At 38.3% G+C, this 16,192-nt stretch overlaps 1 protein-coding gene across 1 annotated transcript; it reads left to right on the plus strand.

Annotated features, from left to right (window-relative positions):
- Positions 1 to 707: 707 nt before the first annotated feature.
- Positions 708 to 13,500, plus strand: SFT2D1 (SFT2 domain containing 1; the record flags this gene model as incomplete). Its single annotated transcript, XM_029086731.1, has 7 exons — positions 708 to 794; positions 3,866 to 3,948; positions 6,732 to 6,813; positions 9,178 to 9,213; positions 10,242 to 10,300; positions 11,738 to 11,767; positions 13,461 to 13,500. Coding segments are annotated over 7 exons (417 nt in total), but the record flags the coding sequence as incomplete, so codon positions are not given.
- Between the last annotated feature and the right edge of the window lie 2,692 nt (positions 13,501 to 16,192).

The raw sequence follows: 16,192 nt of genomic DNA on the forward strand, positions 1-16,192 counted from the left end.
AACTGGCCCGGCTCATTAGTCTGGCATAGGAATAAGTCATCAGAATAGAAGGAACACTAGTTCTCCTCCCGCTTTGTGAGTGGTGCCAGCTAGCTCAGCTCATTAAGGGGTCTTACAGGTTCTGGCCTCACACTGGAGAAGCAGGAAGTGAAATGATCCCGTTCAGCAAGTTACCTGTCTGATGAGACAAGCTGTGTTAATCTGCCCAGACCTTCACCCTGTAAGGAACTGTAACTTGCGGTGGATACTTGTACTGATACGTACAGTGGATTCTGTCCCGTAACAGGAGAAGGTGGTAATGTCTATAGGAACATACAGTGCTGCAGAAATACATTTGTTCATCTGCAAATTGATAGAAAGTCCATTCCTTCTACTTTGGTATAATTGTGAGAATTTTCAATTGTATGGTTAAAAGAAAGTCTGTTTTAAAGTGGAGCGGTATTGCTTGAGTGCCAGGATGCACCTTCACAGATTGTGTCTTTGTTTGTTTGTTTGTTTTGGCAATATGTTACCAAATCACTAATACAATTTCTTAAACTGAAATAATTAATATGCAAGCAATTGTTAAGCAGGGTAAAATAACTGTTTCTACCTAAAAAAATATTTTTTTAAATTAAGCACTTCAATAGTAAAGAAAAAAAATGTCTCTTAGATTGTTCAAAACTGGCTTTATAATATCCCTTTTTTTTTTCCCCCTTCCGATTAAGGTCCTCGATGCCTCAACACTCAGCTTTGGTACCCGAGTCAGATGGTTTGCCATATGTTTTGTTGCTGGCGTTGTGTGTTCTATTCTTGTAAGTAAAGTGCTCCTGTATTTGCTTTATCCTGTATGCTGAATTCTGTATCCATAAATTTAACTGGATATTAAATGTATAATTAGCATGTAGGGGCTGTTGTGTAAATGATTGTGGTGGTTTGGGTGGATTCCCCCTTTTGCTTGCAGCTTGCAGCCAAACACAGCCTGCTCTATCACCCTCCCGCCCCCCCTCACCCAGGGAGCAGGGGAGAGAATTTGGAAAGAAGGGCAAGGACTCACGGGTTGAGATAAAAACTATTTACTAATTAAAAGAAAATGATAATGATAACAACAGTGATAACAGACTGTACAAATGAGTGATACACAGTGCTCACCGCCCACTGACCAATTCCCAGCCTGTGCCAGCTAACGATCCCGCAGCCGAGACGGTCCCGAACCGAAACCCCGGAAGAGTGAGCCCGAGCGATCCCCGAGAGAAGTGCCCTGTCTTCCGGTCATCCCTGGTTAATATACTGACATGACGTGATATGATATGGAATATTTCATTGGCACATCCAGATGCCAGTTTTGGGTTTTGCTCCTCACTGCGCTTCCCCCTCCCAGTCCTAATGCAGCTGTGAAGCAGCAAAACACGGTGGCCTTGCGCTACAGCAACACCAGTACTGTTACCAAAGTTCTTCTCATGATATGTCTGAACTGAAACACTGAAAGTAAAATACAGCTCTTCTAATTACTAAAAAGAAAATTAACTCTATCCTAGCAAAACCAGGACAATGATGATTTCAGCCATCTTTCTTCCATTCACAGCAGAGGATATTTTTATTTTAATGTGATAAAATTTGTTACTAAAAGGTTTGAACACTGACAAAATATGCTATATTTTTAATGTAGATTTGCGTGTACTAGGAAAGAGCTCTTGTCATTGTTCAGTGTGTACCTATCTTATTTTTATTCTCTCTAATAAAAGGAGAAAAGGAGGGGGAAGCTTAAAAGGTTTTTAAAGACTGAAGAAACCTTAAGTATAACCTGTCACACTCACAAATCAATAGGTGATGACTGTGGTAGCATGTTGACACTTGAAAAACCTGCTGCACTCCTATTGATCTTACAGCCAGCAAATAATTTGTTCATTCTTGAACCTGAGGTGTTGGCAGGAGTCTCAAGCCTGCAGTTAAATGTTGAGATCTATTAATTGATTGCGGGTAACTTGCAGTACAAAGCAGTTCTTCATCTGCATGGCAAGTCCCAGAAGCAGGTGAAATAACACTGAGGAAGTATCCAGACTGCTGGTTTTGTGCAGTTTTTTCTTTTTTTTCATAATGAAGTGATGACTTCATAATGAATGTGGTTGGTTCCTCACACAGCATGACTTTGGGTGTAAGCTAGTCAGCAGCCTTTTTCTAGGGTGTGTGGATGACATTTGCAGTTTTTGTGGAGAGTGTCAGGTAGATTGCCTTGACGCATAATGCATTCTTGTAGTAGGATGAAGAAACTTGTCCTATGTCCATTAGTTTCTGGTTTTGCCATTGTTTAAATGACTGCTGCTGCTCTTTCATTTACCATGAAAAGTTTTTAAACCAAGGAGATTTATGTAATGAGAGGAAGAAGCAGTTGTGGAGGAGCAACCTGTTGATTGTTTGAGGCACCCACTTAGAGATAGCCACTCACTGGATTCTCCTGCAAGTGGAAGCTTCTGATTCTTCATTAAAACTTGTTTCCTAGTACCCAGAGATAAACCAGAACAATTGCTGGTCTTGTCTATGAGAGGTCTTATTTAAGTGGTAATCAGTTCAATAAAGGAACTGGAGAGTGGTATTCTTCAAATTGATATCTATGCCAAGTATAGTGACACAAACTCTGGCCAGATGCTTGTGTTTGAGAAGGGGCAAATTCTAGGGAGGGAGCTCAAGATTGGTTTGGAGTATCCCTTATTTAGGGTTGTTTAAGCACTATTTGGTTGAGTCCCTCCCCTACTCATTTCTTTTTTTTTTCACAAGTAGTATTTAACCAATATAATCACAAATTTTAGTACACACCACACTTGTGCTTTAACACCTATTTCTGGACAGGTTAACATCGCTCTTTTTGCTGCTATTTTTTCAGTGTTTAATCTTTGTGTCTATTCCATATCACATGATGTGAAACTGAAACAGCAAATAAAAGGCTTTAGGATCTTGGTTTCCTAAAGTTTCCTTGAGTTATCTTGAGCTTGATAGATAAAGAGTCAAAACTCTGCTAGTGTGTTCATGGACCTTGTATCTTGGCAAGTTTGGAGGCAGCTTCCTAGCTAAGCTTTACCACATGAAGGGGAGAGTTGGCAACTCTACCTTCTGCTTCAGATTATGGACCTTTTGCTGCAGCATTAGGGAGGCCCTCAAATAAATGCTCAAGTCATCCCTTACAGGCATATACCTGATCTTTAGATCTCATATGTTTGCAACCTGGCATATTTGTTATGTTTTTGGCTGGCCAAAATTGCAGGTGGTGTTTTTTGTCTTTAATCTAGTCTTTGCAAAGTGTCCCTAGGCTTTCCTTGTGGAACACAATTATATTCTTCTCTTGCAGCTTTCCACGATTGCTTGTACTGTGGGCTGTGCAAACTGACACCACAGATTCCCACTGAACATAGTTTTGGGGGGTTTTTTTGCCTTTTTTTAGGACACAGTGTCCAAATCACAGAAAAAAAACCCCAAAACCCCACAAACAAACTATAAAATCATGTTTTTCTTCTAGTTTATGCTGTATTTCTTCCTGATCATCATAGAGACTGTGATCAGGAAAAGGCTTTGGGCTTTTTTTTTTGGTGTGTATTTGAGATCAAAGTGTCATAGAGTATAAACAGTACAAATAAATGTTATAAACAATAGAAATAAATGTTACCTAGTTGTAAAAATATTGTGGAAATATAATAAACCAATACATTATTTGCCAGTAGGTGGCAATAGAAGTATGCTGAATATTGACTGCTACAAAACCTGAGAACTGTATTCTCTGCTGGTATATCTTACAGTGACACTCTTCATAGTCTGAAAATATATTTATAGACTATAAAATCTAAATACATTGAATTAACTAATTACATACCTACAAATAACCTGTCTTTTATAGGGAACAGCACTGCTGTGGCTCCCAAAGGGGATCAAACTTTTTGCAGTGTTTTACACCCTGGGAAATATTGCTGCGTTAGCCAGGTACGATTTCTTAATTATTGTTATTAGAAAAGTACCCCCCTTTTCATCTACATTTCCAATTATTTTTACTCTAAAATGGTGTCTGTTTATGTTGTGTATAAACAACATTGTTTTCATATTGAAATGCTAATAACATAAAATCTTCTTTGTCTCTACCGTTTTAAGATTACTGTAATTAGTGAATATCAGTTACTCACTTGCTGTTGCCTCATTTCTATGTCTTATGTTAATTTCTTGTGTACACATCACAACTGTTACCTAAAGTATGAATAACAAATTGCTGGCTGAATGTTTTATACTTCTTAAGTTCTTCTACCAGGTAGAGAGGTACCTCAGTTTCAGGGGCAAACTGATAGTCCACCCACTGTGTGCATGCTTTGTTACTGGAAGGAGCTGTTTGCTTTTAGTAGAGCAAAAGGAAAACTAGGAAAACTCTTTAAAAATGAGAGGTTCAGGAAATCCTCATTTTGACTGTAAAGCCAAGCAGAATCTAAAAATTGTCCACAGTGTCTTTTAAAACTCTGTGCTTGATTCTTTGCAGTGTTCCCCATAACAATTAGTCTTAAAAGACTGCAGAAGGGACCTCCTAGGATCTAAAACTCTTCTGTCACTGTTTGAAAGACATGTAAGAAACAACTGAATGCCACTAAAGTATTTTCAGTTTCTCTTTGTCCATTTGAGAAGTGTGATGATGTACTGCTTTTCCTCAACAAATTTGTTCAGGGACAAAAATGTTTATACTGGAATTGAGTCTCCTTTGTGTAACTATTACATCTCATTAAAACAAGACAAATTTAGTACTGGAAGTAGAGAAAACTGAGTGTTTCCCTTTCTCTCCCTTACCTTATTCTTTACTCTTTGTTGGTGAGTTTTTGGGGTTTTTTTCTTACCTAGTATTTTGGATGTGCTTTTACTGCTTCAAATTAAATTAGCATTTTAGAAACTTGGTACTAATCAAGTCTGTTTGTCAGTGAACTAAGGGGAAAGCTCTTACAGACTGGTATTTCTTTTAGGAGAATGCTGAAAAACTTTAGTCTGGATGCCAACTAAAATTAGAAGTAAAAAGAGCCCCCCCCCTTCCCCTTCAGTAGTCCTTTTAGGTATAAACAATAAGCAGCTGTGTTCCAGGAACAGTAGGAAATGACAATAAAAGTCTCAAATTGACAAGGAGATTTCAGTTTGTTCAAGCTTGTTTGCAAGTCTGTATTTAAAACAAATGCAGTTACCTCTCTTACTGAATAGTCCTGTCTGGCTGTTTTTACTATGGTTTTCTAGCCCCAAACATGAAGATGAAACTTAACTTCATCTTCTCTGGGAAGATGAGTTTATCTTCTACAGAATGTGTTGCATATAAGAAATATCCTGTGTAAGCGGAGGACCTTTCTGCTCCCTATGGATTCTCTCGCATCTCTGGAGAAACTCTTGTGATCTCTGTCCTTCGAAGCTAATTAGGCTAGCATCAATTCATTTTGCTTTCTGTACTTTTTCTGCATATTTTATGTGTCCTGAACCTCCCTCTTTTTTACCACCATATTTTCATCATCCCTACCCTTCCACTAGCTAGCTAGTTTTTTTATCCTAATTCTTCAGGTCTCACTTTTTTTTTTTTTTTTCCTCCTTCTTAATTTAATTTTATGGCCCAGCAGGCAAGATCAAAAAATACTGAGAAGTTAGTTTAGATGTGTCCTGGTTTTTAGCAGTGAATTTAAAACATTTTTTTTCTTTTGAATTGAGAAAGCATTTTGTTCCATTTAATAGGGACTTTTGATTTCTGTCTGTGCAACTTAAAGAAGAAAAACAAAGTGAAGAGAAGGGGATACCTACACAAAGTTGGTGGTAGAGGAACATCTAGGTGTGAAAGATTATGGGTTCAGTTTACTGCTGGCGACATGGATTCCCATATTTCTTCTAGCTTAGAAGATGCGTGCTTCACCAGGCTTATGACTGGTTTCAGGAGGGAGCTCTACCAAACTCTTCCCTGCTACTGATTGTTTCATTTAGTATAAATAAATATTAGCTAGAAAAGGAGTAAAACTAGGTTTCCTACTCTGTAGTAAAGCATTCAGACCGCTGCAAGGTTATAGGCATTCTCACTCACTAAATATTTTCTGCAAAGCAGAATGGCTTCAGTGACAGGGAAGGGAGACTCATCTCAGAATATTTGAAGCTTAATTACTCCTACAGTTGTGAATTCTCGGTTCACATAGCATTTCTTTGCAAGAACAGGTACAGCATAGCATTGCTGATGGTTTTCAAGTTAACTACTCCCTTCAAGTTAACTACACAGTAGAAGAAAGCAGAGGGATTCAGTACAGACTACTGAAGTTCTTTTCTTGCTGAGTTTGGGCAAAGAGTTAGAGCTTCCCTGTAATATTGGTGGTAGCCACTTGTGCACTTCCTGGGTAAGAAGTTTCTTGTTAAACAGAAATTTTCTGCAGAAGTTCTGTCTTTGTATTCTTTGCATTCTTTTGGCAAGTCAGTTGTTAGAACAACCTCAACATGAAATTTACTAGAGTTCTGCTTGACAACCCTCTGCTATAAGTAGTAGTGTTTTGGAAAGAAGTTCATGAGGTTGACTCAGTATATAAGCTGTTCCTGAGACTAAATTCATGGGGTATTTCACCTTTCATCCTTGCGGGTCTCTGTTGCTAAGCATGAAATGCCTTTTTTAAAGCCTTTGTACTCATCTGACTGTTGGAAAAGTGGTTATTTACCTGTTATCTTTTGCAAAAATTTGTTTGAAAATGATTTAACATTTGTTTTGTTTTTTCCCTTTCTATTAGTACATGTTTCCTGATGGGGCCTCTGAAGCAATTGAAAGCAATGTTTGAGCCAAAAAGATTAATAGCTACAGTTGTGATGTTGGTAAATATACTGTCTTTACTTCCTTTCGCTAAAAAGTTTTCCTTTAGCCTCAAAGCTAAATTGGAGGCTTTACTAAAGGGAGGTTATTTCTCATTCCCACTCTTCTTTGTACCAACAGTGGTCAAGCTGATTAGCTCTGTGTATCATAAAGATTATCTAACTCCTTTCTATGAGCTTGTGGTTTTGTTCCTTATGAATTTTTTTTAAGTTAATAATTTGGAATAAAATTTTCTTTATTAAATATTTTCTACTAAATGCTAATATTAGATTGATTGATTTGTTTTCTAAAACAATTCCTTCAAGAACCAGCCTAGAGAGATCTTCAGCTACTGCAGAGTCTAACTTGACAGTTGTTTGTTGGCTGCAGTTCTGTTTGTAGAGCTTAATGGTTCAGCACTTTCAAAGCAATGGAGAAAATTAATTTCCTCTCCCCAAAGGCCGGGAAACCACGTCTTCAGCTCCACACTTTTCCATTGTGAGGTCCTTGGCTTTTTCACTTCCATGACCATAATTTCTTCCTCCAGTAGGATGGAAAAAACAGCCCCATCCCCAGTTGCAGAATTCCTACCCCAAAAGTCTATATTAGCTAGTTAAAAAGAAGTTTCTGCCCTTGCTGCTTCTCTGTTTTGTACTTATTTTCTCTCTCGTTCTTCCTGATCTCTTTCAACTTTTAGTTTTGAAATGTAGTTGGCTGTCCTGTTTTCCCTATCATATAGCTTTCTTTTCTAGTTGATTACAGGTGATGTGGATAAAAAACCTTGCATGAATTCTTTCTGGGTGACTGTCATATGGGTTGTGTATTCTTTCTCTCACACACCCACATGGGGGCGGGGAACAAAACAAAAACGTTATAATCTCATTTGAGAAGCTCATGTTTGCCCACATCTTTTGGAGAAGTGACTTGATCCTTGTTTGGACTCTGAGCTTTGTTAAAGAGGTGGCTTTTTGCCATCTTATCCAAATCAAAGTTACAAGTCCTAGGGAAGTTGTTTCATAGGTCTGCAGTAAAAACATCCAAGAATATCTCCAATTCTGTAGAGTCTCTGCTGAGCATGAATTCTCCAACACTTTACAGTCTTGTGCTTTTTCTGGTCAAGCTGGTGGCCTAAGCCAGACACTAAAATGGCTGGCATAAAAATTATTTGCTCTGTTATGCTGTCATGCACTGTGTTCAGACATGGTGACAAAAGAAAATAACTTGCTTTGAAGGCTGTAGAAACAAGACACATCAGGGAAATGGAAAGAGAACAGAGACTAGTAAAAACATCACAAACATACCTACCTGTGCAGAGAAGCTACCAACAAGGTTAGGAAAAGACAGAATGGAAAGGTTTCATCTCATAGGGAAGAGGAACATTGGATGACAGCTAAGACTGTTGGGATGGAAAATTTCAGTAATACAGCGAAGAACTGGTAAACTTCTAAAGTTTAGAAAACTTTTGATGTATTTGACTGTTTTCTTCCCTATCCTAGAACAAAGCTAGAATTACAGACAATTCAGGAGTCATAAATATATTTGGAAATTTTCTTTCAATAAAATGATAACAATTTCTTTTTTTCCCAGTGAATATTAATTTAGAGTTTCATTCTGTTTTCTGCTATGTGCAATGACAAATGGAGGCGACAGGGTGAGATGTAGTGGAAGAGTTTGAAGTGATGTTTGCACAAATGGTGGGATTAATTAGGCATAGTAAACCATATCATTGTAATGTTCCATCAGAGGTGTATAAGTAGCCTGAATAAAGCTTCATGTGACCTTTTCACTGTGTACAAAGCAGCTACTCCTTAGTGGGCTCTTCGTTACTGTCAGAAGATGAAAAAACACTGGCAGAAGAAGCAAAGCCTGTGTTTAACAAATAACATAACTGTGAGTGGGTGTTTTTTTTAATAATGAGTTGTTCATAGTGATACACATACCTTTCTTGTCAGATGTTGATGTTATGACTGCTAGATCCAAAATGATACTGTGTCCTGAAATAATAGAATAGTAGTTCCCAGAGTACTGTTTACTTTCAAGCAAGCTTTATCATCTAAGCCCACCTCTTGATAGGCCTAACACGTAAGGCTACACAGACCTGGTTATACTCCTTCTGATTCCTGAAGTCAGGTCTTGCCTCTTCTTTCTTCTAAGACCTGTCCCAGCCCTTCTGGCTGCGGAGCACATCGTACTGTGCTTTGGAAAACACCAGTTTACATGGAGTTCAGCACATAGTCACTGTCTGACAGCCCTTGGCTCTGCTTGTTTCATTAGTCAATTCTGAAAATGCTGATTACCCACTGAAAACATGAAAATGGTTACTGTATTGGCTTTGTTGTGTATCTGAGTATTCACTCTTTTTTGTCTTTGCTTTCATCTTCCCCCAGCTTTTCCTAGTATTGACTCTGTGTGCAGTATTCTGGGTAAGTGAGAATACTTTGTTCCTTCCTCTAAAGAGCAGTCTGCCTTGGTTAGTTTATGAATTGTATTACAGCTTTAACATAGAGTCCAGATGAGCTTGTGTGTGTAGTATTTGTGTTTTCAACTGCGGTTGAGTTTAGGTGGAGTGATGAGCCTGCTGGCTACAAAGCAAATGCACCCTTCCACCAGCATGTGATGTAGATGAGAATGCAAAATCCAGAGCATCAGGTTCAGTCTGAAGTCCTCTGGAATAAGAATTAAGAAAAGTGTAAGTCTACATATCTTAGTGATGTGTACTGTCCTGGCTTTGCTAGGATAGAGTTAATTTTCTTCTTAGTAGTTAGAACAGCTTTGTTTTAGTTTCAGTATGGGACTTGTTATGAGAACAACTTTGATAAAAGTACTAATGTTATTAGTTGCTGCTGGAGCTCAAGGCCACCGTGTTTGGCTGGTTCACAGCTGCATTAGGACTGGGAGGGGAGAAGCGCAGTGAATAGCAAAACCCAAACTGGCATTTGGATGTGCCGGTGAGATATTCCATATCACATCATGTCGTGTCAGTATATTAACCAGGCTCTCACCCCTGCTGAGGCTATCGGAGAATATGTTGTGGTCTTTAGAAGCCGTGGGTACAGAATATTAAACTGATTAAAATAGAGGAAGAGACACAGAACAAGAACATTCAGGCATCTTGATTGAAAAAGTGGCTGTAGTTATGTTCCCTAGCTGAAGTGAATCTCCGTATTTGCAGAAGTACAGTATCATGAATGAAACTAAAAGTGTTTGTAAGCCTTGAAGCCGTTAAGTGTTTTCAGAGAGAAAGTTTTCATAGCATGATGCTAATGGAGTGATGGAAAAAATGAGTGGAAAGTTGTTAAGAGTGGAAAGGAGTAGCAAATTAAGTTAAGACTATGAAATTTGGGCTTTGTCATTGAACTAAACTTTTGCCTGGACAGGCTGTTGCGATTGTTTGCAGTATAGACTGGTACAAAATTAACTAACTTGCAATATTTGCTTTATTTTTACTTAGTGGAACAAGAAAGGTTTGGCGATGTTATTCTGCATATTGCAGTTCTTGTCAATGACCTGGTAAGACTCTTAAAATTCATTTTCATTTCTTGTCCTTGCCCATACACCCGCATGATTCTAAATCTATATATATATAGACATATATATGTGTTGCATAACGTGTGCCCAAATGCTAGCCCCAATCTGTTTTTCTAAGCTAGGATGTGTAACTTCAGCAAAATCTATATGCAATGGTCTTGCAAAAGTGCTAATTTTAAGTATATTCTGCAATGTGTGAACTAATTTGAGGCATTATGAAAGGAATATATATGCAAAAAAATTCTCATGCCTTTTCTCTCTTATGAAAGTAACTGCATATTCATATGCTCTGCTTTTGATCATCTCCCCCTTTTTTTTTTTTTTTGAGTTCTAACTAAATTTTCACTTTTGAAGTGGAAGAAACTAAATAACATTTTCATAGGGTGTGTGCTGCCCCAGGAATATTCAGCAGCACTGGGTAAAGAGTGGATGGATGTGAGAGGGTAAATTTAGTGCAGCAGGTACTATGATGATCATCCAGATGTGTTCAAGGGCTGGGCTTGGGAATGTGTGAGCACAGTTAGGTGAATGCCTACAAGCCTGGCAGAAGTTTTAGAAGTTACTACTTTCTCCATGGAGATAAAACTGAACATACTTGGTCTCCTTGTCCCAGGTGAATTACTTGGTACTAACTCTTAGGCAACCCAAGGTGACCACAGTTCTTGTTTGAACTTGCCCTGAATGCACAGTGTCTATACTGAACTTGGATCTGAGGACAAATAACTGTTTGTTTAGGGTAGGGATTGTTGGGCATCCTGCTGGGTCCAGGTAAATGCTTGATGCTGGATAGAGGGAACGTGGCTAACTCAGACTGTGTTCTGCGTGTTTGCACCAGACAGCTTCACATTTGTTAGTGTCCTAGAGCTTGATCAAGCTGGGCATGAGAACAAAAACGTGGCCTGGAGGCTTGCGAGGAGCAAATTTCAGAGGATAATAGAATTGTCAGCTGTTTGAGTGTCAGAATTGCAGTGTATTAGTTGTACTACAGCATATATCTGTATTTAGAGTTATGTAAATAATGTGATTAGATGTATGTTTGCATAGGAATGTACATTGTCTTTTAAACTGTCATCTTGAAGAATAGTTTTCCCAGAAATCTCCATTCCTTTTGAAACTCGTGATCATAAATCTGCTTTTTAAAGTTTATGTGCAATAGAAGTTATGAACTATATTTAAAAAAAAAAAAAAAACCAAACAAAAAAACAACAAGGAAAAAGTAAACCAGGAGTAAACCAGGAAATCCTTGGCAAGTGTCTTCTTTTCTCAGGTAAGCAAGGTAAGCATTAAATTGACTAGGTAATGTTGTTTAAAGTTTTGTTACAACAAGTTGCTTTTTTAAATGCCGGACTAAAGTGAAATAATTGGATTCTAGGAGAGACATGAACACTGTCAAATATACTTTTTTCCCCTTTTTTACAGGTATAGTCTGTCATATATTCCTTTTGCAAGGTGAGTCTGCATAATTACTTGCATCTTAACAAAAGTCACATATCTTTATGCTAGAGAGGGGGGAAAAGTACTTAAATTTAGTAGGTGAAAGAAATGAAACATCCCCCCTTTCCTTTTAATTTTTAGAAAAAACAAAAGCAAACAAGCAAGCATGCTTTCAGCTGCTAAGTCTACTTCTGAATTCCGTCATTTTTAGGAGAGGCAAAGGCAATGCTTTGTGTTCATTTCATTCTGGCAGCTTCTCTCTCTCATTTCACTCGTGTGTGTACGAAAAGGGAACCAAAGCTTTCACAGAGTGAAACCACATGGAAGTAAACAAACTGAAGAATCTGTTTTTTCTATAATGTTTCACATAAAATGCAATTTGGTCTTTCAGCAATGTGTTTTTTGAAAAAATAAAGTGCTTCCATGTCTCTGTATTACTAATGAGGTTTTCTGTAGTGAAAGTGGTGGGAAAAAAGAATACAAAGTATTGTCTGTCCCTTTCATCTGATTTCTTCCTGTAGTGTTTCTGTAACTTTGCTGAAAAATCTCTACTATGGATGATTTTTTTAAGCTTCAGATTTTATCTAGGTAGGATTAAACCATATTTTTTAAAAAAATAGTAGTTAATAATTACAATGGATTAAATACTTTAACTGAACTCAGGCTTCAGATTGTCATCTTACTATTTCTGACATCTCAAGCTAACCTAGCCAAAAGTATTCTGAATTCTTGTAGTTCCTGTGGCCATGTGACCATGTTAGTAGGGTCATTTTTTTTTCCTTTTTATTTTTTTAAATGTTCTGTTCTGCACAGAAAACAATTTGAGCAAGTGGGCACTGGGCTTTTCTTCTCTACCAATAGTACTTTTAAGTTCTGGTCAGAAAAACATTAGGTTATATGCATCACTTAATTTATTTGGTTTTATTTGTCTATTAGATGTTATGGGTGAAAGAGCTGAATTTTACACAGGCTTCTTTCAGTAGTACAGACTTCAAGGAGTCATAATAGTATTTCTCTTCATTTTTCAAATTGACTAACTACAGAATACAAATTCCACTCCTTAACAAGCTGTTACCTTTTTGAGAAAATGAAAAATAAAGGAGACTAAAGTGAGTGATCTCAGTAGAATAGTCAACAAACCGTTTATTGTTGGTTAAAGAAACAGACCCCTTTAGATCTTTCAGACCCCAAGGCTGAGCCAGCTCTCTCTCCCTCCTGCACCAGTAGCACACGCTCTATAAACCTTTCAGCAGGTGCTTTTTTTCCCTGCAACATGAGGGTCTGACTCAAAGGCGGCTTGGCCTCCAAGCAGCTGTGCTTTGCTGATTGTCTGGGTTCCGCAGGCTCCTCAGCCTTGCCCTGGCTGGCCAGCTTTTGCAAGATCAGGCTGTGACCTTTGCTACGCCGCCTGTGTGCTGCGGAATAGTTTTCAACACCGTCTGCATTTTAGCGTGTGCTCGAGTGTAAACAGTGTGGGAGACTGAGACATCGTGGGCAGGGCCGAGCTTCAGAATGGGCTTGAGCCTTTGCTTTAGCTGGTGCTGTAGATGTACTCACCGTAACGGTGGCTGTTAAGATCCCGCGTTTGATAAACTATTGATTTGTGTCTTCAGTTTATGTAATACTTTTCATTTGAAATGTGTAATGGTTGATAAGTGTGTAAAAAAAATAACAGATACCTAACTGACTTATTTTCTTCTTTTTAAAGGGATGCTGTGATTAAATGCTTCACATCCTGTCTAGCATAAATTAAAATCGGAAACCACTGTATGCTTTAAAAGCCAACTTCTACTCCTCTGTGAATTTTGCTTGGAAAACTGTACTTTTCCACTCATGAAATACCCAGTAACAACTTAGTATTTTCCTTGCCTTTTGCATTTGGGGGATTAAATAATTTTTATGAGAAACAGTTTTAAAAATAAGTTGGGTGAACTGTTTGTGTTTTCCCTGGAACTTTTAGGCTTTTTTTTTTTTTAACAAAAAAAGTACATTTAAATACCTTGTGCAGAGTAGTCTTAAAACTGCACATTTTATTCCTCAGTGGAGGCAGGCCACTAAGATCTGGGTAGTACGCATAAGTATTTCATTTACAATTCTGCCTAAAATTTGCAATGTGCCATTTATGTTTGTATATTATTCATTGTATGCTTTTCCAAAGACAGAGTTTTATAAACATTGTAAAGATTTGGTAAGTTATAATTAACTGCTCCTTTGAAATGTCTATACATGTGCCTTATGAAAAAGCTTAATGAGAATATGTGAAAGGTCTGTTTAAATCTTGTTGGATTTTATTAAAAAGCTATATTTTAAATTACTTTTTTATTACTTTCATACTTAAAAACTTTTTACTAGAAGAACTTATGGCTAATGTATAAATGAGATTTGTGAAATAAATTCGTTTTAAAGGTGCCTAAGCTATTTTTTATTTAGGAATCTGCTATAGACGGCTGAAGATTTCAGCATTACACCTGAAGGAATATGAAAATATAAAAAGTGGGATATGTATATGACTATATCCAAATTTGGTTATTAGATTTAAGGCCTCTTTGTGTTAGTATTGAGACAAACTGTTCATTCTGAATTAAACTGATAATGGATTGCAGTGAAATACTCTAACACTTTGCCTAGCTTCAGTAAGATGTTCTCATTTCTATTTTTTTGCAACTAAGAGCTACTCAGTTATTGAGAAGCAAAGTTAAATCCTTAACCTTTGATGGCTGATACTATATTACAGGAAGTTTTTTTCAGCACAGGTTGGATGTGCTTGATGACCTGCGGTCTAAACCCCGGTTGTTTTGGATTATTTTTTTTTTCCCCACTTATCCACAAATAGGAGGAGGGATGGATTTGAAAGGATGTGAGCTTCAGTGCCAGGAAAGGGGAAGCCCCTGTGGTTTTGTATTCAGAGTTCAGGCTAAAGAGATGAATTGCAGTTCGTTCCTGCTAAATCTCAGTGCATGTTGCACACAACAGCAACATCTTTTGGGGAAGCTGTATAAAGGATGACTGCATCATTTTGCAGCTAAACTGACAGTCAAGCCACACCCTTTAAATAATTAGCAACAATAAAGCATCTTTCCTGCTGGTGGTAGGGGATCAGGTAGTCCCAATGCTGCAGCAGGCTCTTGGGCTCCTTAGTCCTGCGTGGTGTAGTGACATCCTCTCCAGCTCTGCCCACCACAGCCCATGGGTGCTGGTGGACCCTGGAGCAGAATTTCAGTTTGCATTGAAGACAAACTAGTGTGTGCGTAGGTGGTGATGGACGTCATCTTGGAAATGACTGCCACTGCCCTTTCCCCAGGTGCTGCTGCTGCCCATAACTGGCACTGGGGAGATCCCATCCTGCTAGTTGGTGCTTCGTGACCGGGCCATTGTTTGCTCCAGAATGGGTTTTGCCCATCAACCACCATTTCTGGTACACAGTCACCTTCACTGTGATCTTTAATTAAAATGGTACTAGTCATTCAGATTTTTTCTTTATGTGCTGTGGTAAATAACAAAGTTAATACTCAGTATTAGGTCACCAGAACAGAATGGATTGAAGAACTGAAGTCCAGAAGTTCCATATACTGGTATGCTTGTGTATGCACTTAGGTCTGTTACATTATGTGTTTTTTCTCTCCTGAGCATTTAAGGATTCACTTCCTTCATCTGCATACAGAGCACACACGCTGTGTTCTTTTGCTCCTTCACATCCTATCTTTGTTTGCTGTGTATGAATATTCCAAAAGTTCAGAGTTGATGCATCCTCATTGTATGATATCCTTTTATGACAGTGTGAAACCGTGATGTGGAGATCTCTATCCCTGTGGACCCATCTTTTGATAAAATTCTAGTACCCTAATTAAAATAGTACTTTGACGTAAAATCTGTAGAAATTGTATGCCATGACTTTTTAGACTAAATTTTTAGTGATAGTAATCTTGGAATCATAGGAAATACATGCTTACTTACTACTACCACTAACTAACCTCTGATATTGTTTAGGGTACTTTAAAAAGTAAGAAATTACTGCCTTCCTCCTCAAAAACCCAACAAAAAACTCACACAGAAATACCAGGAGCATTGAGCAATATGCTTTGCCTCAATCACAGAAGCAAGAAGGATTTCTGAACTGGGCTTTTCATTACTGAGCCTGGCTGCTCTTCTCACAGGGGCTTGTGCATTTGGAAATCCATGTAGATGCAAGTCTGCTCTAGGTCCTAGGGTGGTTGAAAGCACGCTGGTCCCGTCTGCCCAGCCTTAGCACGGTAATTCACGTAGTCAAGGAACTCGGAATACCGCTGATGTTTTGAAGGTGGTGTGAGGGTGCTGCTTTAATGTCATGTAACAGCCTGCCCTTTCACGCTTGGACGCTTGAGGACTTTGGGAGGAAATGGGAGCCTGCCGGCCCTCGGGACACCAGCCCTGCCGCCCGGTTCCTTCGGGGCTGCCTGGGGC

The sequence above is a fragment of the Antrostomus carolinensis genome, unplaced genomic scaffold (genome assembly GCF_000700745.2).
Source record: "Antrostomus carolinensis isolate BGI_N321 unplaced genomic scaffold, ASM70074v2 scaffold23639, whole genome shotgun sequence".
Taxonomy (NCBI): Eukaryota; Metazoa; Chordata; class Aves; order Caprimulgiformes; family Caprimulgidae; genus Antrostomus; species Antrostomus carolinensis.